General features: G+C 40.7%; 1 protein-coding gene across 2 annotated transcripts in view; it reads left to right on the top strand.

The window, feature by feature from the left end:
• Positions 1 to 25,122, top strand: part of rap1gapb (RAP1 GTPase activating protein b) — a 95,469-nt gene that overhangs the window by 55,142 nt on the left and 15,205 nt on the right. For both annotated transcript variants that reach the window (XM_083893086.1, XM_083893085.1), the window contains exons 4-13: positions 4,404 to 4,497; positions 15,051 to 15,098; positions 17,361 to 17,399; positions 17,518 to 17,703; positions 18,146 to 18,249; positions 20,794 to 20,872; positions 20,992 to 21,045; positions 21,131 to 21,214; positions 21,292 to 21,392; positions 22,550 to 22,679. In XM_083893086.1, coding sequence (XP_083749212.1) covers positions 4,404 to 4,497; positions 15,051 to 15,098; positions 17,361 to 17,399; positions 17,518 to 17,703; positions 18,146 to 18,249; positions 20,794 to 20,872; positions 20,992 to 21,045; positions 21,131 to 21,214; positions 21,292 to 21,392; positions 22,550 to 22,679 — 919 coding nt within the window. The remainder of the gene's footprint in view (positions 1 to 4,403; positions 4,498 to 15,050; positions 15,099 to 17,360; positions 17,400 to 17,517; positions 17,704 to 18,145; positions 18,250 to 20,793; positions 20,873 to 20,991; positions 21,046 to 21,130; positions 21,215 to 21,291; positions 21,393 to 22,549; positions 22,680 to 25,122) is intronic.

Genomic DNA, 25,122 nt, shown 5'->3' with positions numbered 1-25,122 from the left:
AGCTAACTGGTAAACGGCACGAAAAACTGCGTTACTTTAGAGACTCGTTTTAACAAATCGGGAGTCACGCAAACATGACGTCACGTGCGTCTTTTTCTGGTCAGTCCTCATGGAGACGCTTAATGCGCTAACGTTATCGCTGTTAACGTGGCCACCACTACTTTTCAAATGTGCATATTTTCCGATTTTTGATCTTCATTTACAGATAATTGATAATTTAGGGTTTTATGTCAGAGATTGAATGACGACTTAGTGTAACATACTAGACAGCTGGTCGTGTCAAACCCACGCTGGATTTCTAATGTGACTCGTGGCCGAGGCCCAATGGAGAGTTGAAACTGGTCTTTCCAAATACAGATAAGGGAATTCATTTTGAAAACTGGGCCGTCTTCCCAGCAGACATCTTGACAGTGTCACAGTAGAAAAGACAGTGTAAATAATAAAAATGAATGAATGCTCAATGGTGCATTGCTGCCAAATGAGCTTTCAGTGTGTTTTAATAGTGCAATGACAATAAAAGTATACGCATCTATAACTGGTGGAAACCAGTAGCGCAATACTTCACATACTTAACATGTTAATAGTGCACCCTGCACCTCTGTAGCAGATGGGTTTCTTCATATTGCATTTTGATTTGGGATTTCATAAATCCATTTTTTACACTGCGACTATGGCGTATGTCCAGATGAGGACATTTGATAAAGTGTGCTCCCTCTGAAATCCTTCTCTGAGTCAAACTTCAATCTACCTCCATATATTTCTGTTATCTGCCTTGTAGATTGTGCTGTGGTGAGAGAATAAACTCTCATGCGTCGTATCTTTGTCAGACACTTGTACTCACACACACACACACACACACATATACATTTATACATTTATGTTTCACCTTGATTGTCATTGTCCTTCCCCCTTTTTCTTGCCCCAAACCATCGCATTGAATCCCGCCAATTTCTTTAACCTGAACCATAAAAACAAATTTGGAACCTGTAAGTATTCCTTTGTTGTGAGGACACAAACACACACACACACACACACACACACACACACACACACACACACACACACACACACACACACACACACACACACATACACACCAAATAAACCCAAACTCATTTGCGATGAGAGCTGTCAAGCATGCCATCAGTAGAGAAATGGGCCCACTGTCAGGCAGCCTTCATCTTTCCGTTTATTGCATCTTCTCAAATGAAGATTGATTTGCACATTCGTGTTGGGTCTTTCATTATGGATATGAGTCGTCTCACGTGGGCAGTTTGCAATCGCTCAAGCAACAAGCCGGCGACTTGCACACATCACACAGCATACGAATAATAAAAAAAATAAGGACAAACCGTTACGAATGAGTCATTTTGCTAATGTAAAACAAAACAAACATTTATTTTCAATCATAATATATCTGATGGGTGGGGTTTGGTTTGCCCTGGTTGCCTCACAGCAAGAGGGTTAATGGTTTGAGCCATGGTCTGTCAAGACTGCTCTCCTTGAATCTGTGTGTGTTTTCTCCCACAATCCAAATCCACATGAATATTGCATTTTACACCATGACTCTAGAGTGTTTGCTCAGTAGGGATGGGTCAATATATCCATTCGGTGATATACAGTATGTTTTTATCCTTCTTTGTGCAATACAATAATCAATACACCAGGGAAAATATCAATATTTTAATGAAATAAATAGTAAGTTGTAGTCCCTGCCAGTTTCACTCGCTGGGCGTTGCTAATTTATGTCTCCTCACGGTGGCATTGCTCGAGTGAATGAGGGAGAAAGCTTACGTAAAGAGATGCTCCATCCATGTATAAATAGAGAAACCCTGCACTTCTGACTTTCCACGGACGTTTTGTTTTCTTCAGTTATCACAGATAACACGGATGCATCGCTACATGATTGTCCTGCAATGTATTGATTATCACAGTAATCATTGTATCCCGATATTATCGCTATCGTGGATCGTGTATCGCGTATCATATCGTGAGGTAACCCTGTGATTCCCACCCCTGGAGATCTCAGTTTCAGAGGTCTGATGGTAAATCTAGGAGAGTTCTCCATCCAATCAGGAACCAGAACTTGACACAGAAGTTATCCTTTCTGCTCATGAGGTTTGTTTGTCGGTGAATAAATGCCCCCTCGTAGAGATAAAGGATGGGAATTCTGATGGCATCAATGGACAGAAAGTGAGCAAAAAGACATGTTTCATTGCCCCCATGGGACAGTTCAAATAAGGAATCAACAGATTCCCAACTTTTCTAATCATGCTTAGGATGATGAGAAATATTCTTTTGGTCGTTTTTTCGTCGATTCAGCAGAGACCAGAGAAATAGATTTCCTAACCTCCAACAGCAGTTCCACAGTCTATTTCATCGACGTGCAGTTCCGTTTACACAGACTTCTGCCCAGTTGTAATAGGTTTTTGAGATAAGAGCTGCAATTTATAACAATGGACTGTGTTCCTGAAAAAAACACACACACACACACACACACTGTAAATCATCTCATCTTAACTTCTAGACCTTTAAACCAAGTGTGCCAAGATGGCAGAACTAAAGGCGTGTGTGCGTCTCTCCACTATAGCAAAGTAATCAGATATTGTTTCGTGATTCGTCTTCGGCGCAGTGTTTAGATTCACCCTCTGCTCCAGGTTTGTGAACAGGATGCACGCACAGACGGCCTGCCAGTTCTAGCAAGTGACTGTTGTGTGAGACAAAGTGTGAAGTAATATGCTGTGACCAGATTCGTGGTGAGACTGGTAATTTCGCTCAACTCACACGAAGAAGGGAAAGAGGCTGAGAGGAGCAGAGAAGGAGAGATGAGGGCAGCAGGTTAAAGAGATGAAAGCAAAGAAAATGCCTTTCTTCTTCTGCTTTATGTCTGTTTTGCCTTTGTTCTCGCTCCCGTTTCTACATATGCCCTTTGTGCCCGCGTAGTTCTCCTGATCTGCTGTTTCTCAGTCTCTCCTTTAATCACACACAGTTCACTGCATCTTCAAAATCGGGGGGGGGGGGGGGGGGGGGTGAGCTACACACAAGGAAAAGGAAATGTTTGTCTTCAAATGCAGACGCAGACTCACACTCAGCTGTGGAAAAAGGGTTTTGCATACACGCGTTAGACAGACTGATATATGAATAATGAAGAAAAAACAGAGATTTAAATATACTCTACACAGACTGTGGCTTACAGATTGCAGATGTGTATTCACGTAAATGACCATCAGCTATATCATCCTGCGATAAATTTATTGTCTCTGGGACGACAACCAATATTTTGAGTAGATGGTGTATTAATATGAGGTGACCTTTGTAAAGTTGCTCAGGCTGAAAATAACACCAGCATTTTGCCTCATTTAGCTCCAAACAATGTTCAAAAAAGTGTTTTTTATTTTTTAATGTGAACTTGTTTCTTATTCACCAATTTTGTTTTACTTATGATTATATTAAATAGTTAAATCTAAATATTACATTTAAATGCCCCATATGTAAGAAAAATGTAACAAAAATGGTTACTACACTCAAATTCAAAATACAAAGGTCTTTTAGGTTTTGTTTTCTCCGCAATTGTAGCTAAGACGTAACTGGCAACCCTTGGTTGCTCGGCAGCTGAGACTCTACTGACTGCAATGATTGGTAGATGGCGGTAGGTGGCGCCACATGCCAAAACATAAGTTTTAAAACATAAACATGATTTGCAGTCTGCAAAATATTTTTTTAATGCAAATATTTGTTCAGACTGTGTTTACAGAATCAAATAACATTAAAATAGGGGGAATGAACTTATCAGAGAAAAGGAACACTTGAACACACTGCAGCATTTTTTTTTTTTTTTTTAAACATTGTTTGGAGCTAAATGTGGCAAAATGTTGATGTTATTTTCAGCCTGAGCCACTTTTACAAACGGCACCTCAGGCTAACTCTTTGTATTCTGTTTGTGGTTTAAAGTCAGTTTACTGTCTGAACAGCAATGTGAGATGTGAGAGAGTTGGGGTTGCACTTGATTGTGACTGCAGAGACGCCGTCTTTAGTCTCTAATGAGTTTTGGTCTCTATTATAAGCTATTTAAATGTATATGCATGTAAATAATAGAGAGGGTAGTTTGCATGGAAGTCTATGAGAAAATGAGCGTACTTTTCACTTGATTTACAACATCGGTAAACATTTCAATCTCTAGTCTCGGGTCTCCTTCAGTACTACATGATAATGTTTGTAAATGATGGTGCCATTTAGAGTCAAATAGGCAATAAAGCAGGGTATGGACTACTTTTTCCAGCCTCTGTGAGAAACTTAGCTCAAGGCTCGCCATAACCTCTCTCTCTCTCTCTCTCTGTCTGCTACTCTCTCCCTCTCCCTTTCTCTCTCTCTCTCTCTCCACCCCTCTATCTTCTGACTCACAGGAACCAAGATGGAAGGATCCGTCGTATCTCTGATGTAGTCGAGCCCTCAGCAGCACACTCCTACTTTCCGTTTTCTTTCCCCTCACTCTTCAAGGTAAGGCGATACCTTTGCCGCTCTTCTCTTCTCTAATGGTTTTCTGGGAAATGATACAAAACAAATAGGGTTATTTTTATATGCAAATCAATGTGTTTTGTCACATGTTATAGTGATAGGAATTATGAAAATAAAGGACTTTTAATATTCATATGGGCGCCTGGCGACGGTGAACCTTTATCCTACACATTTATTCATGTTCCAGGGCACTGAGGTTGTACCTGTTTGTTGACTATATAATGGCTCACTGGTACGCTTCAGTGGCATTAATTGGTCTGTAATAATGCTGGAGTCAATTTCTCTTTGGGATATTTACATGATACATACATTTCAGTTATTCCCACTCAAGCTGGATAAGTCCTGTAATCTTCAATACTTTGATCATTTATTAATTGGTTTAATTTGGTTAAAGAATTTAAAGGGGAAATAAGTAGTTTATAGTGCCATCTAGAGGAGAGGCTGAAATTTACAACAAAGACCTGCTGCTCTGCTCACCCCCTCCCTTCCCTGAGCGCTACGGTATCCGCAGCTGGTCAAATGTCGTCCTCGTCGTCTTTCTCCATGTCAGCAGATGAGGTTCGTGAGGTGAGGGAGAGGGCGAGCTACCGCGCCCGTAGCAGACGAAGCGGAGAGAGAGGAGGCGGGACTTCCGCTCCAAGTAAAGAGACGCTTGATTTGTTCTCTCGCGTTTGTCCTTACAGGCTCCGGTAGAAACATGGCGTTTGCTGCTAACAGTGGCTATGCAACCGCGGTCCGCGGTCATGTTATTTAACATGACTTTTTGAAACACTACGAAAATGAAACAAAAACTATTATACAGCGACTAGACAATGCAGGAGCACATAATATGTATAAAAAAGTGGATTTTTTATAGTGGTTATATAAACCCATAAATACTACATATTGTACCTTTAAACTTTTTTTTTATTTTATTTTTTTTATCTTAAATGTGAATATTTTCTGTTTTTTTTGTTCCACATAACAAAGAAATCATTAAAAGTGAATCATTTTGGTTTGTAGAGAATCGTCTCCAGGTTTGAGAAACAATGATCAACATTTTCCACATTTTATGACATTTTATGGACCAAACCAATTACTTGATTAATAGAGGACATAATTGTTAGCTGCAGCCCTGTACTCTACTAAGGTGACTCAACACCTTTAATCACCAAACACACGTCAATCATGTAACCCTGTTAAATACACGGTACAATCAAAGCCTGATGCATGATACCACATATGCCTCAAGTCTGGGTCGAGATTCACACTCCTGAGTATAGGTGGTGCTCTTTGAGTCAGTCACAAGTTTTGTGCAGCTATTTTTATGTTTTATTCAAAAATACAGTACATTTTTAGTGAGGGGAAAAAAATGCCTTACAACAGAATGACTTTGGAAATGTGTTCAACAGTCTGTGAGTTTTCATTCCTCACTAGTTTCCTTCCTCTTTTTTTGCTCATCAACTCCATGATGCAGTTCCACCCAGGTGAAAGCCACCTCTGATGCTGCCACCCCAGCTGACACTGTTGTCAGGCTGTTTTGATGCCTGACAGAAGAGACTGTGCCCTCCTGTGACAAATATAGATCAGCAGCGGTTGTTAGTCTTTAAAACAGAGGAGTAAACGCACACTGGTCGTATGTTAATCACCAATGTAATGTTATCGTGACTCACATGTATCTACAAACCACACTTGTATGGATCTGTTTGTTTTTAACGATGTGTCTTCATGGGTGTTGCGTTTACACATCGTTTATAAGTGTGACAGTTGTAAACTGAATGGTTTCATAATATTATGAGTCATATAGAAGGCAGGATTTATGTTGCCACTGCAAACATGGGTTGCGTCAGTGATGACAGGAAGTCGTATCTTGTACAGTATGGTTGTGAAGGACGATATCTCATAAAGCAACACTTTTTTTATATACTTTTACTGCTGTAGCAGTTGCCAGTGGTTGGAGTTTGAGGCTGTTAAAGTACTTCGGTCCAGAGCTGATGCAACAAACACATTCACATTGTAGAGTTTGTATCAGAGAGAAGCCAAGACTACTTACACTGAGATGCATTATACTGAATTATTGAAGGTTGCTGTGATTTTAATGTAATAATAGAATTATAATATCCTTGGTATTGGTCTAAATGTGCATAAAGCTATAGGCAGTGAGAAGAGCGATGCCTCTGTGATGGCAGTCAGTGATGATAGTCAGTGACTTAAACTGCCAGAATCAGGACTGAAGTTTCCTCATGGAAGACATAGACCTTGTTTCGGGGGGGGGGGGTTATAATGCTTAATTATAAGACCAATGTTCCTGTCTGCATTAGGAGGTTCTGAAAAGGCTCAAGAAAAGGATCTAAATGCAGAGTTGGAAAGAAGAAAGCCAATGAGGTCTTTCTTAATCTGTGGTTGATGGTTAAGGCTTGAGGCGGCCAATGACATCTCATGAACTGTCAGCAGTCAAATTGCATTATGGGTCATTTAGATTCCAGGTATAGACAAGAAAGTAGACTACTTAGAAATTATACCTCTGTTTCCGCTGTATCGATTGTGACCCTTTAAAAATGAAAAATAAAATGGATCCATTATGAGTCTGGGTGCACTGTACGACTACAGCGATGAACCAAAGTGGCTCATGTTCTGCTGGTGAGATTTAGCAGGGCTGCTAATGTTTAATGCTCTTGGAAGTCTGTGATTGTCCTTGAATCGGCAGCAACTCGACTTGTAGATTTGTTGAATGGAAAATCTTTAAGTTTAGTCGCATAATATTCCATAACTTTGGGAGGGGAATGAAGATGATTTATGTCAGGGGTGTCCAAACTCTTGATTTGATAATGTGACGATCAATGGCCAGTAACAGTAACAGTAACAGTAACATTAACATTCAAATCACTGTTTTATAAACATTTAATTTTCATTGTCACAATCATTTGAGATGAGTGCATAGCTGTCTGTCACAGTTGGGTTTCAAACCTGGAACCCTGGTTTCAAAGCATACTCTTACACTTACACTCTTAGAAATAAAAGTGCTAAGTAGAACCATATAAAGTTCTTTGGCTTGTCCTCATAGGAGAACCCTTTTAGGCTCCGGGTAGAACCTTTTTATAAAGTTTCCACCTGGAACCCTTTTGGAGGGTTCCACCAAGAACCCTTTTAAAACCCTTTATTCAGGAAAGGGGTTTTAAAGGGTTCAAAATGGTTCTTACTGGAACCAATAGTGTTACCAAGAACCCTTCAACCATTTTGCTTCTGTTCCAGGTAGAAGGACCCTTTTGGAACCCATATTTCTAAGAGTGTACCAACCTAAGCTAACAAGGGTGACAAAATCTCACCGAGGGCCGTGATTGGCCCGCAGGCCGGTCTTTGGACATGCCTGATTTATATGGTCTGATTTTTTTAGTTTACAGCTAATTTTTGTGCTGTTTTGAGAGCCATCTGAATGTATTTGAATGTAGATATGCATCAGACACAGAAATAGCCAACAGATGACGATCAAGGGCAAGAGGTGTTGGGTGTAGTGTAGGGATGCACCGATGGTATCGGGTCCGATGCTGCCCTCGTGTACTCGCATTTGTATTTGTACGACACTGCTGCACCTGAACCACTTCACGTAATCTTCAAGTGAGTGAGCTGAGCAGGTGTGCGGCAATAAAGGGATGTGTCGCAATGTCAGCGGTTTGGAAACACTGTCAGCAGTGATGACACCTGTCAAGAGGAGGTGCAAGAAAAGTAGCTCCTTCAACACAAGTCGTTTGATAAAACGTCGACAGAACCAACACGTTCTGTGTCGTAGAGTTACAGTTTTTCTAAATCGACATTCACTGTGTTTTGCCAGCAGAGAATAAAGACACAAGACCCCCCCCAGCAATTCTATAGACCTTAACCCCTGTGGCAGTCAACCAGCTCTTCTGACACACTCATGTTGTGGAGTGAGTCCATCTGTGTGAACCCAATTTGTGTCTCCCAGGCACCGCTGGCCACAGTAAGGTCAGGCTGGTTTCTGCAGCCAGACCTGATAAATGGTCCCCGATGGATTTTCTCTGGCTGAAATCACAAGCTGCTTCTCTGAACGAATGATTGACTCGCTCTCTTTTTTTTTTTTTTTTTTTTTTTCTCAGCTCAGTTTTTCATATTTACTTTATATTGCCTTTAAGGAAGTAGCTAGCCCGCAATGCAGAAGCCTCAATGTCGGGATAGGGAATGAGTAGACGAGGAGATCGTACTTAGGATGCAAATCATTGGTAATATGCATGTGGACATTTAAACGGCTTCTATATATGAGGAGTTAATGAAGTATGGGTTTTCTACTTTTTCAGTCTAAAGAGAAATGTAACTGCATGGATTCACTTCCATACTGTGTTTTGATTCACTCAGCTAAATCGGTGAGTGTAATGATTTCGTTGATTGGTCACTTGATCTATTGCACGTATCTGTATCTTTATCACGGACACACAAACACACACGTTCACAATGCAATTGCTGGTAATCGACTCGAAAAGTGACGTACAGTATAACCGCTCTGAAAACCCTCAAACAATAATAACATGTTCACTCCAGTGGCTCCACGTCGTCTCCGAGTGCAGGAGACAAAACATGAGGAACCGAAAAGTCTGATGCACACAAGGTCTGAGAGTCCAGTCGAAACAAGTCAAACTAACTGGTGTAATCCTTATCCTGGGCTTCTTATCTACATCTCGTTCCATTAGAACCAAGCAGGACTGTACAGAGGGTTGAAATCACTTACTTTATAACAGAAACACGTGCTTGCATGTAGTGAAAAGTAATTAATATCTAATTCCCCTTTTTGTCATTATTTATATATGATTATTCAGGAAAGATGTCATTAGTATTCTTCTTCCCTCTGTAAATATTCTCAAGTCACACTTCGGCATTCAGTTGAAGACCAAAGTAAACACACAGAGCAGTATAAGACATTTAAATGGCAGCCTCATTATGATGCAGTATCGCTCCACCAAAAGTCTCCTGTCCATACACGATTCACATTTTGTGCATGTCGTATTCAAACCACGCAGCTCCTCCTACTCGTTTGTACTTCCCATTGATTTCTCCCAACGGGAATCAATACAGACAGTTAGCTCGCCGTGTTTATCTAAAATAAAAGACACTTAACATGTACGGATGATGAAGAGAGCAGCACAGACAAAAAGCCCGTGCTTTCACAGAGCGACAGCTCCCCTTTCATCCCACAGTGCTTTCCTCCTCTCTTCATTTCTCTTTGAGTTGTAGAGGTGCAGAGGCTGGAAAAGTCCTCCATTTGGCTTTGGCATCGGCTCTGCACGATTGTCTGACATATATTGCACACAGGATGAAGTTACAACGTCACATTTTTAACACACGGTACTCTTTAACACATTTTTAACCCTTTAACACCTAAGAATCAAAATGCCTGGCTGGACTTTTTTTGCTTATTTTAAGCATAAAAGGGCCAGAAAATCCTGTGATTAAGTGCTTTTCCCCCTGTTTTTTCCAGAATAACTTTCAATATTTGGCAGTTATTTACAATTTACTGCATGTTTTAAACAAAAGTGTGTTAACAATTGAAAATGAAGAGAAAAAAAAATATTGAGAAAAAGCACTGTAGTTGTACATGAACACCAGATTTTGTGTGTTAAAATAAAGTTTTTGTCTCAAATGTCCAAAAACAGGCCAACAAAATGAAAACTATATAGGCTACAGGTGTTGGTGTCTGGTGACAAAGACGCTGATTCACCGGCTTCTTGCAACAACGCGAGTGAAATTATAAACTATAGTATACTATAATAACCACATGTTGGCTTTGACGTGCAATTCAACTTCTCAACTTTTAGAAACTGTTGGAATTCTACCTACCTAGTTAGCTAGCTAAAATAGAGTAATGGGCATTTAGACAATCCACATTCTGAAGGGTAATACAGGGAGTATAATGATAAAATAATAAGAATGTGTATTTTAAATTGACTGTTTATATTATTGTCATAAGTCTGACACCTGCTTTAATGACAATCATGCAAAAAAGTGCTAATCAGTGACACGTCCCAGATTGTGTTACCCATTCAAAGGAAATCTCATTATCATGTATAATTGTTGTTGTGGTATAACGAGTTAAAAATGTTCACGATGAGGATTGTGAAAAACTGTGTTATATACAGTATTTATACACATATACTACAGAGAACAGGAAATCTATTAAATTGCACATAAATAAACTCATAATCAGCATTCACGATCTTTAAGAGCACTGCAACTGGAAGTTCCAACATTTCTAAGAGTTTTTTTCAAAATTAGGGCCTATGTTCCCACAGTTCCCACAAATACAAGATTCTTTATTTGTCATATGAATTGTTATAACTGCACAACAAGCAGTGAAATGCACCATGACCATAAGGCTGACCCCCTGCAACTATTAGCCTACTTCTACTTTACATAAACTGTATAATGTATCCTCTTTTTTTTCTTCTTTTTTTTTACAATTTGACACCTGAGACTAAACTAAAAGTGTCTGACCCATTTTTGTGTTCATGTGTGTGTGTGTGGCTGAGGGGAGGTGATTCTATAGAGTTGGACGCTTGAGAAATATGACATAAAAGAAAAGAGGAAGAGAACACTCTCATGCTGTGATATAACAAAAAGGAGAATTGTGCCCTTTCTCTCTCTCTCTCTCTCTGTGTGAAAAGAAGAAGATTGTTGTGCAGAGCTGACACAGGGAGGTGCTGAGACGCTGTTCCTCCCTGTCTCATACTTCCTACAGTGTCTATGGGAGGGTGGAGTTGGGTGGCGGATGGGTGGGGGGGGGGGGGGGGACATTAAAAGAGGAAGGAAAGGAAATAATATTCTCACAATTCAGCAAATGTATTCACCGCGCTCATGGATTCCGATGGAGAGCTCTGTACTTCTCTCTGTCTGTTGTTTACTGACAGCGGCGCGTCACGCTGAACTGTCACTCTCACCTTTCTCCTTGCGGCCGTGACATCGACGCTTTCCCCTCTCGTCGGCTCGCGCCTGCATTTGTTCTCGTGGAGTTACGATGACTGAGCTCAGGATAGCTAAGAGTGTCCTATTGGACGGGCTGCTCAGCAGTCCCCCCAGTAGACCTTTCCTCAAGAGACGATGCCTCAGTGATGTGAGTAATTTTCACTCTCGCGGTGTGTGTGTGTGTGTGTGTGAAACAGAAATGTACTGTATATACACTGTGCCTGGATCTGTTTTAGACCTGCACAGATGGAAGTCCTTTGATTTTTTTTTTAATCATGCCATTTTTATGAAGAGTTCTGCTGTACTGAAGCAGCACTGTGTGAGCTTTGATTCTCTTTCTCAGGAGATATTCAGCATTGGTGACTGTGGAGTCTGAGTGGTTCACTGATAATCTGCTCAGACTATGTTTGCAGATGTTTGTTTTTGCAGCGAGGAGTATCAGTATCACCCTGAATATCATATGGCACTGTTTATTCTCACCTTTTGGCTTCGTAGGTGTATTATATTTGAGTTGACAAGTGTGTGTTTGTGTTTGTGTGTGTGTGGAAGTTGTTCAATGCATGCACGTGCCCTGTGTGTGTGTGTGTGTGTGTGTGTGTGTGTGTGTGACTGCCCCCCTCAGTAAATGTAAGCTGTCATGTGGAAACATCAGCTTGGCACTTCAGTCCACTTATGTTACATGGTGCACAGAGGGCTCTCTCCTCACAACAAGCTGTGCTGTCAGTGCCACTGTGAACCTGTCCTCCTTAATCTCAGGTTGGAGCTGCTGAAAATCCATAACGTGGCGGCTCTGCAGATAGAGATTGCATGCCTTGGGGAGTTTTTTTACGCCTAAAAGCAGTCACAGCTAGGGCGGCCCATTGTGTGTGCGGGTTGTCCATCTATCAGAACATGTATGCGTATAGATTACATCAATTTTCATAAATTCTGCATCATAAAGGGAATTTCTTTAAATCAAGTGCACACTTTCATTTTTCCGCTCAATGACAACTTAATTAGATTTTTCGTGGTCAGAGTTCAAGATCTTAAGAATGAATCAACTAATCACGTCAAGTATCTAATCGAGGAGAAAACTGGAGAAGTGTTTGCAGATTATATACGAACGCGCAAAAAAAATACATTTTTGGACGTTACGCAACACCGTAGCTGTGTCCCAATTCTGCTTCGTTTGGAGGCTGCATTTAAATGCAAGGCATGGCAGATTTTTTTTTGGAAATGTATTTATAGAGCACTTTTCATAATCAAGGGCAGATGTAGGCAGGTGCTGTACACGGTCGTTTAAAAACAAGGCATTTAAAGCCGAGACGACGCAGGGACGGAATTGTAAGAAAAACGTAGAACGTGTAACCGTATCCTTTGAATGTGGGAAACTGAGGTCAAGCATTCTGTGCTCTAACTTGTACTCTCCCTTTGATTTGTTGGACACAACAAAGTATCAGGAGCAGGATTGGCAGGAAAACTAATTCCCAGAGCTTGAAAGTATTTTTATTTCCTGCTCTCTTTTACCTGCCAGGCTAAATGTGTCTCATCCACACACTTATTACATGACTGTGTGTTTTCAGATGCCCTTGTGTTTTCCAGCTCATTTGCTCACTTGCACCACAGTCAGATGAGCTGTTGGCTGTAGCAACAGAGGAAACCACATTGGAGCTCTGAGGCTCATTTTCCCCTAAGAGTTACTTGTTTACTGTGTGTTTGTCTCCTTGTGCGGTGGAACGATTCGATTCTCCCGCTGTTGAATGGTTCCTGAGCGAGAGAGTGACGTTAAGTGCGTTGTGGCGACGCATCAGAGAGTGCTGTCAGAGTGAAAAATTAGAATTGGTGGTGTCGGAGAATTCTTTTTTTTTTCATGATTTGAGACTGCACGGGCAGAGGATGAGTGAAAGGAAAGCAAACTATCTACAAAGTATCACAGCCATGTCCCATTTTGGATCTGTGTCCACTTTCTCCAACAGACCTCGGACCTGTTTGCCATGATCGAGAGGATGCAGGTACAGTAAGTGGTTCCTGGATCTGCCGTTTATACTCACTGCCGACTTGTCTAACACCTTCCTGTTATTCCTATTTTTTCCTTGAATCAAATGTCATCGTCTCATTTTTTTTTGGACTTAAAACTCGCATTAACTTCTGTTTGGTCACTCACATTTCTCTGCTTTTCTTGCTATTGTGGTATGCCAGATAACAGAACAACCTCGGATGTGTGCCTGTGTATCCCGCTCTTCACCACTGATGTTATTTATATATATATATTTCTTTATATGTTTATTTATGTACGCGGAGCAGTGAAACCCTCAGGCCGTCTTTTAGAAACCTCATTCTTCCGAATGTGCTGAGCAGAGACTTTGTGTTGTATATGTCTTGTCTGCGTCATCAGATGTGTGAAATCCTTTATTTATTTATTTTATATTTTTCAAACGTTAAGGAGGATTTGTAGGGGGAAAAAAAACACTTTCATGACCAAGATCCAGTTCTAAGAACTGTCAGTTCCGAGTCCAATGCAAATGAATCGCAAATACTTTTATGTGAGAGTGTCTTCTTCAGTCAGAAAAGTAAGTCCCTGTGGCGTTGTGTCCTCATAACAGAGTCCTCTTTGTTCTGTCTTTTGTTTGATCTTGAGTCAGTTCACCAACAACACGTCTACTTTTTTATGGTTTGCGTGTTACATAGTGGCCAAAGATATAAGATGTTCCATTTTCCGCATTAAAATATATACCATTTCATCAGGAAATCAGTTTGTTCTTTTCATGGAATAGGAAACTCTACCAATTAAGGGGTCGTCGTCTTTTTTTTTATCATATCATACCAGAGTGGAAAAATCTCAAAACGCCACCCTTGCATTTTCGTGTAGATAACCAAAAGGATACTGTGGAGGAAAAAAATGACAAAATCATAATCTCTCTTGCTCTTGCATTCGCTTGTCTTTATAATCGACGCCTTCCTCTTCTTGTGTTTGCAGTCGCGTGTCTCTCTTTGCTTTATGTCAACGTTTGTTTTCTGTTCCCGGCACAGCACGGGAACATGTCCGAGTTGCGGACAACAGTAACACATGTTCGGGAAAAAACAGGCAGAGAATTACTTTGATGCAAAAGCATTTCCAGTTTCCATGTGATTCATCTTCCTTAAAATAATGTTTGTCATACGTTTCACATCGTGCCACAGGGGGTATGTTCCACAGAAACGGCGACTGATATACTGATATACAAAGAATACTTTGTTGTGCTCATCTCTCTCTCTCTCTCTCTCTCTCTCTCTCTCTATCTGCGCTTTTTGAACTGCAGTAGTGATGACTCAGCAGAATTAGAAAAGATATGGAAGAAATGGAAGGCACTTTGTGGTATATGTAGCCTGGCTTTTTATCAATGCACTTTAGAGTTCACTCCTCTTAACTTCCTCTTTCTGTGGCCCATCTGGTGATTGAGCTTGTGTTATGTAAACATGAATTACCATCACAGAGGATTATCTTCCTCTCACGTGCAGCTGAAGATATTTCATGGAACCTAAAAATGTCATATGTGTATTTTTGGTAGATATTTCACGTGTTCTACCAGGATCATATCACTGTTTCTTTCTCTCTTTTTTCCCCTCCACAGGGTTTCAGAATGGACGAGCAAAGATGCGCGCTTCCTCCTCCGCTCAAAGTGAGTCTCACATTGTCACATCTCTTCATAAGATGTAGTGAAAAAGTTGCTCGACAAACTGGATTAAGGGACTTGGCAGGAATTAGGGCTGCGAAATCCTCTGCTGTCACTTATGGCTACAGAGTAATGTAAAAGTAAGTGAGAGAACATCTCAGCAGGTGGTCTCAGGTGCTAGGAAGGCTACAGCGTGGATGGTAAACATCAGAAAGAACTTCAGCCACATTCCAAAATTGGGGCTAATGGAGAAAATCACTATTTGAAATTGAGGGCAACAAGTGAATCACAGCGTGATATCAGTAAATGTTCTCTGGAGTGCAAAGAGCATCACATAGTGATAAATACAGTTATCAGAGGGTTAAATGATGAATACTTGCTGTTACATAACCCTGCAACTATCAACTACCTGTAGTTCACGGTCAGAATTTTTGTTGCCATGGCTACTTTAATCTCTAACTGTGTGACATATAACTTGCCTCGTTGATGCATCGAACTTTAATATAGAAGAGAGAAATAAAATAAGAAAAACTCTGACGGGTTATGCATGCACCAGTTAACGTGGTATCATTCTGATTTCATCTGTATTCCTATCTGTGCCATTTCCTTTCTTTGTTTTAAAGCTCACATAGAGTGGTCCTGTTGCACATATATGTGAGTTATGGAGGTCTACTTACATACATTAACTTGTTTTTATGGTCAAAAACCTCCTAGTTGCTGTAAACGAGCCGATAGAAATCTCTGCTTACTGACGCTCTCCTCAGCCGCGGTGTTTCAGACTGAAATCTCACACCTAGAAGACGGAGTGTGTTGTGATTGGCCAGCCAGCGTAGAGCCTTCCCAACTGTCTTGTGATTGGCCAATACCCGGAAGTGACATAATTAGCACACACTAGCTCTCAGAAGCGCAGCTCCCCCCTCTGGAACGGTGGATGCACTGCTACTCATTGTCAAAACATTGTTTTAACAATGTTTAAAAATAGCTTCGTCACAACTCCCCGCCGCAGTCCCTTTTATGACTTTGACCCGGAGTCAGACCCAGAGTCAGAAGACACTGTAGACTAGTGCCCAGACCACGAGGATCCGTTGTTCAGGAGAAATGCTGGTTACGTAACCAGAACGTATTTTTTCAGAGATCTCGCTGAGCCCGAGATTACAATACATCACAGCGTTCTGAGCAATGGATGAACTGTTTGTTTCGAAACTTCAGGGCTTCATAAACGAGGTAATGACGCAGATACACACTTAAAAAAAACAGCGTTAATTGGAACTTCCGGTCTAGGTCCGCTTTAATAACATTAACCCTTTAAGGTACTACTCAACCATTTGGTCGAAGTCACTATATCTCATTGAAAAATGCATCAAGCTGAACTCACTAACACTTAATGTCACTTGTTCTGAATGTTGTACTTTATGAATTATGCAAACCAGGTATGAACAGACATCTCAACCGTTTGGTAGAGGCCTGTATCTCAAATACTGTAAGGTCTAATTAAAAAAATAAATAAATAAATCAAACAAATAAATATTGATTGTTGCAAAGCAGGGCCCACGGTTGGTGTAGTGGTTAGCACTCTTGCCTTTGCAGCAAGAAGACCCGGGTTCCTGGGTTCGAGCCCCGTTTGGAACAACTTCGGAACAAGGGCCGTTCTGCAAGGAGTTTGCATGTTCTCCCCGTGTGTGCGTGGGTTTTCTCCGGGTTCTCCGGCTTCCTCCCACAGTCCAAAAACATGCGATATGGGGATTAAGTGAATTGGTCACTCTAAATTGACCGTAGGTGTGTGTGAATGAATGGTTGTTTGTCTATATGTGGCCCTGTGATGGACTGGCGAACTGTCCAGGGTGTACCCTGCCTATCGCCCAATGTCTGCTGAGATAGGCACAGCACCCCCCGTGACCCTCTGGTGGAGGATGAAGCGGTAGATAATGGATGGATGGATGGATGTTGCAAAGCAAAAAATGTTCCATTGATTTTTTTCTTGGTGCATACCTTAAAGGGTTAAGAAGTTTCTAATGTAATTGAGGAGCAATAGATAATAATTCATGGTGGCTCAGTGGTAATAGAGCAAGTTGTTTTTTCCCTGGAAGGTCAAGGGTTCGGTTCTTGGCTCGGCCAGTTTACATGCTGATGTGTCCCTTAGCATCAAGCGGCTTTGAGTGGTCATCAAATCTAGAAAAGCTGTCAAATTGTTACTGTTTTCAAAGAACTAAAACTGAAAGTACAACCAGATTTGTCAACTTAATGCATATTTTGTTTTCCTCCCTGCAGACAGAAGAGGACTATATCCCTTATCCCAGTGTTCATGAGGTACACACAGTACATGCCCCTCACATGCATACAGTACATACATATACAGTAGAAAACATTTTTAAGAATAACTGAAGCGATGTAGTTTAAGTCGTTAATCTGGTTCCTCTCTCACCAGGTTCTGGGTCGCAGGAGTCCTTTTCCGCTCATCCTGCTGCCACAGTTTGGAGGCTACTGGATAGAAGGGACCAATCATGAGCCCAAAAATCCACCAGATGCTGATCAACCCACGTGCCCTACTTCCCAAATTAAACTGGAGACAAACAGCACTGCGAAGATCTACAGGAAACATTTCATGACTAAGGTATTTTGTTGTGGTGAGCTGTATCATGGAGCAATTATTGTTTCAAAGCATGGCTTAGTCTGGAACTTCTAATTTCATTATTTTGTCGGATGTCGACGGGGAACGAGTTCCAGACGGACTGCGACACCAAGCCTGTGACTACTTCCAGTCCATTGAGCTGTCGCTCCAAAACTCAGTAGAAAATCAGCAGGCAGCTTTCTCAGGCAAAGCCAAACCCTTCATAGATTTCCCCATCACTGAATTTCTGTTCCATCATCAACTTCAAAATGACTGGTTTCTGTTTACCCTCTGTGTGATATGGACATTTAAACCACTGGCACTGTTACAAACTGCTTCGTTTGTTTCCATATAAACAGTATAAATTCAAACTTATTTCACACTTTTTTATTTAATGTAATGGTTTGTTGCCTTTTTTACTTTTCTGCTGCTTCTCTGCCTCTAGGAACACTTTAATTATTACACCATGGACGCTGCCCTGGGCCACTTGGTCTTTTCCATGAAGTACGATGTCATTGGGGATCAGGAGCATCTGCGCTTGATGCTTCGGTACAATTTCCCATTATCTTTATCTCTGACCTGTTTTCTCTCACACTCCCACAATCGCCTCACCATTTGACTTTGCTTTTCTGCCCACTTTCCTTTTTATTGTTCCCCCTCTTCCCCTGAATGGCTCAACCCTAGCTTCAGATGTCTGTGTTGTCGTGCCATGATCTTTTGCAATGGGGGCTCTCATACAGAACCAGTTTATTAAGGCTATTTTCACACATGAATTGACTCCTCTGTATGTTTTTTCTTTCCTCATGAATAGTGTGTCAGGGGAAAATATGACACAGAGGACATGAATTTTAAAACGTTTTTTTTTCTGCTCGATTTCTGACAATAAGCAGCTTAGCAGTTAGGCCTTCCTCTGCTGTTAGACGTCACCAGAAATCCTTATTAACCTCATCTCAACTTAAAGTTTTAATGCACACTTGAATGTGTTTTTTGAGTTTTCATTTAAAGGCGCCATATGTAAGAATGTGGCCAAAAACGGTTACTCCACTCAAATTCAAAATACCGAGGTCTTTTAGGTTTCGTTTTCTGACCTAACTGGCAACCCGTGGTTGCTCGGCAGCTGAGACTCTACTGACTGCAATAATTGGTAGACGGCGGTAGGTGGCGCCACATGCCAAAACATGATTTCAAAAAACATGATGTACTGTTGTTGTTGGTGAGTTCAGTTTGTTATATGAACATATATATATTATATACACAACTCTGTTGTGATGGAACATATCAATTGTGGTTTTAATATCACATTTATTGCCTTTTCTTTTTACATTAAATATGGCATTTAATGAGTTGAACATAGTGCCATTAAGTGTATTCGTCATGGACTTGTTGAGACTCATGAACTTTTTTTAGACAGGTATCTTCAGTGCCAGCATGCATGCGGGTGAAGTTGACATTGTACAGGAAATATAGGCACAGGAAAACATGGAACTTTTTCCAAGAAAATAGAAACAATTCTAAATTCTATGGACAAATCCGGTTAGCCGTTTCGCCATCAAGCAGCGCCGCAATTACTGCGGTGGCAGTAATGTTAGTAGTTATAGTAATTATTTACCTCCACTACTAATGAACTCATCTACTTGACGTTTACATTGTGGTCATTAGGTTGCCCTAGTTAGAGCAACTTATGTATTATTTCACAAAAGCACCACATTGATTGTTAATTTACTCAGTGCGACCCTGGCAGCTTTGATAGAGGCGTCTAATGTGAACCTATGTTCCCCGGGTCCTATGTTCCCCGTTTTTTCCGGAAAAAAGGTCCTATGTTCCCCACTTTGTATGTGACAGGGGAACATAGGACCCTTTTGGCGAACAGCGGGGAACAAAGAACCCTTTTTATAGAAAAAGGGTTCGATGTTCCCCGGTCACATACAAAGCGGGGAACATAGGACCCGGGGAAAATAGGACCCGGGGAACATAGGACCTGGGGAACATAGGCACGGTCCCGCTAAGCAGTGTTAGCTTAGCTGATATTACTTTTTCGGTCTGTGCTAAGCTAGGCAGTCGCATGCAGTTCATTGTGAGATTGACGAGTGTTAACCAAAAGTTACCATGATATTGCTGTTGGGAACAAAGTCCCCTCTGTTAATATTCATGATCCACTTCTGACGAACATCTTGGTCCTCACAAATAATTTCCTCCGGGACAATAAAAGTTTTCTGATTCTGATTCTGATTCTGCGAGCCCAGGGAATTGATGTAGGCCGTACGACCTCATTGTGAAGTTCGCATTCAGTGTTTTTTTTCCAAAGATGAAGTTTCCCGCACAGTTTCTTCCTGACTTCCTAGACATCGTTGTCAAAAGTAATGCTGCATAAAAAATACAGGTATAAGTAGAATACACTTCTTATGACAGCTCCCATTCAATCGTGCACATACTGCAGGGAGACGCCACTGCAGCATTGGCAGCTTGTTTCATTCCGGTACTTTGCCGGATTCGTCTATATTATTATATTGTATTTACTCTAACTGTTGCACTAATAATGTTGTGAATAATGATAAGGTTGATTTAAATGGACTCATCTCTTCGACACGGTAAACAGAATTCCCATTAAAAAGGAACTAATGCAGTGTCAACCTTTTGGGAGCTCTCTCCACTACTCTCCAGGTCTGAAGTGAAACATCTTGTGTTGTGTTTAACAAATCCATCACTTGTCAACGTCTTTACAACTGTAGCTGCCAAGCATTGGGTGAATGTTCGGCAGTATAAATTAATCAGTCTGATTTTCTCTTAACAATTTGCCTCAGTCACTAGGTGTACTCTTTTCACAGTTTTCTACCAATCATGTAACGCTTATCGATTGGGTGTGGGAGAGGTGTGTACACCCACAGGTGGCCATCTTATCACAGGGCCAACATTTAGAGGTTTCTTGCAGCATTTTTCAGTGCCCTCTCCCTGGCAATGGTGTCCCAAACACATTTGCTCAAAAACGATTATACTCTCATCTTCTTTTGAAAGCGTCTCCTCGATCGCACGAATGTCTGACAACAAAGCACCGAACCAGTACATCTTCAATCTTTGTCAAACTTTGTCTTCCAGCACAAAGTTAAAAACCTTCCATGACATCATACCTATTTCCTGCCTCACTGAGTTCCCTAACGTGGTTCAGATGGCCAAGGTAGGCAGTTCATGTTATTATCACAAGTATATACAGTATGTGTCAGATTTAAAAATAAATAAATAAATCAATAAAAATGCTGAAATGCATTCTGTGCTTCTACCTTTTCACTTTTTTAGCTTGTTTGTGAAGAAGTAAACGTGGACAGGTTTTACCCCGTCCTCTACCCAAAGGTTGGTATCGCTCCTCATTGTGACTTGTGTGAAGTAACCAACACTACAGCTCCACTTAAAACCTCCTTTCTTCCTTTTTTCCAAGGCGTCAAGGCTCATTGTCACATTCGATGAGCACGTGATCAACAACAATTTTAAGTTTGGAGTCATTTATCAAAAGTTCGGCCAGGTGAGAGAGCGTTTCAGAGACGCCGACACTAATCTTTCCTCACATGTCCACCCTGTAACTGCACTTTGCCTTTGCAGACATCAGAGGAGGAGCTGTTTGGGAATATGGACGAAAGTCCTGCCTTTGTCGAGTTCTTGGAGTTTCTGGGCCACAAGATTGAGCTTCACGACTTTAAAGGGTTTGGACACTTTTTCCAGTGCATTGCTTTCAGTTGTCACGGCAGATTTCAGGCCCGAGTTGGTTAGTTAGTTCATTAGTGGTGTTGTTGAACAGTACCTTCCACCTGAAAAGTAGCTTTGTCTTCCTTTTGGATTTAATCATCCCTTAGTTATCTTTTCTTTCTTTCTCTTAGTTAGTTGATTTTAGAGCTGAAACGATTAATCGATTATTCAATTACTAAATTAATCGTCAACTACTTTAATAATCGATTAATTGATTGTTTTAGCTTCTTTTAAATGTGAATATGTTCTTCGTTTCTTTGCTCCATTCGAGAACATTGTCATTTCCAGATTTGACAAACACAATTTTTTAACATTTTCTCGCACATGGACCAAATGATTAATCGATGAATATATCGAGAATAATCAACAGAATTAATCGATCACGAAAAAAATCGTTATTTGTAGCTCTAGTTAAGTTGAACTACGTACATACGTACACATGTGTGTAAGCTTGTGTTTCTGAGCCAAAATGACATCGCTTATTTACAGACGTGATCAATATCAACATGATCGAGCTTTAACCACTTTTGACATTTTGAAGAAATAAGGACGATGATAACTTTTCTATAAAACAAACACCTGGTTGTTCAAGAAAACGATAAAAAAAAAAGATTCTTCATTTATTGCATTCTGTCCATGAAAACATACCGAAGTGTCCTCATAACACCACAATAAACCTTAGACATCTTGTAATGCTTCTTTCTCCTGCAGGTCAGAATTTGGCCTTTAATGCTCATGATCTACACCACTTCTTAGATAATTATATGACACATGTGAAATTATGTGCCAAAGCATTTGCTTCTGTTGACTCTGTGGACTGTTCATGGTTGTACAAATTTTCATAATAGCAATGTTTTTGCCCAGGTTGCTTTTTTGAAAAAGCAACCTGACATTTATCAGAGTTAGCGACAAATGAGTCCTGGTATGTGAGGTGCCAGCATTGTGACTGAGGAGGCAGAGGAAGTGCCCTTGGCATTTGCTCAGCGATGGAAAAGCATGTTCTCTTCTGTCCTTGTCTTTCCTTTGAAAACTTTTCTCTTTTTTTTTTTTTGTTCTCACTACTTGTTCTTGCTCTTTTCTTTAACTGTCTGCTTGTCATTTTCTTCTTCTGCAGGTTTCGAGGTGGACTGGATGTCACTCATGGACAGACGGGCATCGAATCTGTCTACACACATTTCCATAATAAGGAGATTATGTTCCACGTGTCCACAAAGCTGCCTTACACCGAGGGAGACTCACAGCAGGTATCGTGACATCTCGGTGATTCTTCACCAGAGTAGACTGTTTGTCTCTTCACAGCAGTTTTTAGTATCCTTGACTAATTGATTCGTAAAGATGTCTCTTTGAATGTCAAACATGTGTTCGACTGTAGCAGCAGCAGCCTTCGGGGTAAATTGAAGTAGATTTTGTAACAGTAAATTTGGCGTAAAATGAAGAACCACAGTAATCTGTAATTGTCATTCTTAGGTAATGAACACAATCTATGACGTCATAGTTTACGCAACATTTTTGCTCTTGTGCAAAATGGAATCTGAATCTATTTAAAGGTGCATTATGTAATAAATCTAAATCAACTGGTCATAAAATCCTCCTAATATGTCACAGAGACATAGGAATAATGTTCATATAACAAACTGAACTCACCAACAACAACAGTACAGCCAAAATATTTGCATTGAAAAAAAATATTTTGCAGACTGCAAATCATGTTTATGTTTTGAAATCATGTTTTGGCATGTGGCGCCACCTACCGCCGTCTACCAGTCACTGCAGTCAGTAGAGTCTCAGCTGCCGCGCAACCACGGGTTGCCAGTTACGTCAAAAAACGACACCTTAAAAAACCTCGGTATTTTGAATTTAATGTAGTAACCGTTTTTGGCCACATTCTTACATATGGCACCTTTAACATCGAACAATACTGTCAATTGTTTATTCGATAGAAAAATGTATTTCCATTACTTTTCCTAATCTAATTATTAGTGTCAATGAACCTCTCATCCAACTACTATTCCAGCATGTTTCAAGTGTTACACTCTTTATTTAAGTGTCATCACGTATCCCTCTGTCATGGACAATTATTTTTTTCAACATTTTCCCATTTTCGCTATAATTGCGGTGTTTTGTTCTGACTTTGAAGTCGCTTTTCTGTGGTTTTTTTTGCATTAGTCCTTATCTGTCTTGTCGAAGCGTTTCAAAATTGTTGCCACAGTAACCCTCGCACAAATAGGGATTCAAATAAGACACCGATGTGAGACAATAAATTAAACATCCAAAGGAAAAAACTGCTATAATTACGTGGTCCCATTTGACTTGATTTGATTTTAGCAGATTTGCTGCACTGACAGATGTCAAGTGTCTCTCGTTGAGTCCTTTTTTGTCTGGATGCTCTCACTTGAATGAATCTCATTCTGCTCTCTGGTTTCAGAGAGCCCTTGTGTGAGTAAATATTAAAGCTGAAGCTTAATGAGGTGGAGATGAGGCCTGGCTTTCTGAATTTTATCATTGCATAGATCGAAATATGCAGAGTAGTAGTAGGTTTGGACATTTTATTTTGCATCTGCTGCTCATTTGTGTCTTTGAAACTGTCATCTGGAATTTGTCTCGCGTTGTGTTCTGCATCCAAACGTATTAGGGTTGTTTATTTAATTTCGAGACATTTACAGATATTGTTAAAAATCAAAAGTGTTGTCAGACCCCATCTCCATTCACTGAGATGCTAATTGTACATTTTTTCTGGGTGATGCGACTTCAGCGGAATAAAAAACTCTCCAGATGGTCGATTGTTCTCGTGTGAACAAACAGACAGAGGCTATAAAGCCGTTTTAACTGCGTACTGGAAACGAACTGCGTGTAAATCCTCGAATAATTATTTGCTCGGCTGTTGGCGCTCGGATGGTTCGACTCGTGAGACGTTTTACTGCGACACCAGCTTACACTTGAGCTTAACAGGTGTGAAGTGGCTTTGTTGAAAGGCTGCACTTAAATGCGCTAAACAGCCTCGTGCCTGATGAAGAGTAATCACGTCGTGCTGCTGTGGAGCGAATGCCACAGTGTTGAGTTCCTGTGGCGGAACACGGCAGCTGGGGTCTGTGAGAATATTCTCACTCCCTTGCTCGATACATTTTCGAAACAGATACAGCATCTTTTTCGAGCCCCGGTTGGAACAACTTCGAGCCCTGGTTGGAACAAGGGCCCTTCTGCAAGGAGTTTGCATGTTCTCCCCGTGCGTATGTGGGTTTTCTCCGGCTTCTCAGGCTTCCTCCCACAGTCCAAAAACATACAATATGGGAATGTGAATTGGTCACTTGAGTGTTTGAGTGAATGGTTGTTTGTCTCTATGTGTGGCCCTGTGATGGACTGGCGAATTGTCCACGGTGTACCCTGCCTATCGCCCTATGTCAGCCGAGATGGGGCACAGCACCCCCGCGACCCTCTGGTGGAGGATAAAGTGGTAGATAATGGATGGATACACCATCTTATATGCCTTTTTATATTTAGGTCACATCATCCTCATGCTAAGAGCCATTTTGGAATATTTTACCATTTGATTTCTGAATGAAAAGCAGCACAGACACACGGTTTTAAAAAAAACATTATCTGATACATTTACATTTGCTTTTACATTTAAGCATATCGCAGACACTTAAATGCAAATGTAAATGTATCAGATAATGTATTTTTCCTCCT

The sequence above is a fragment of the Microchirus variegatus genome (genome assembly GCF_963457635.1).
Source record: "Microchirus variegatus genome assembly, chromosome: 7".
Classification (NCBI taxonomy): Eukaryota; Metazoa; Chordata; class Actinopteri; order Pleuronectiformes; family Soleidae; genus Microchirus; species Microchirus variegatus.
Note: the sequence above shows the minus strand (reverse complement) of the source record. Positions and strands in the feature narration are given on the sequence as shown.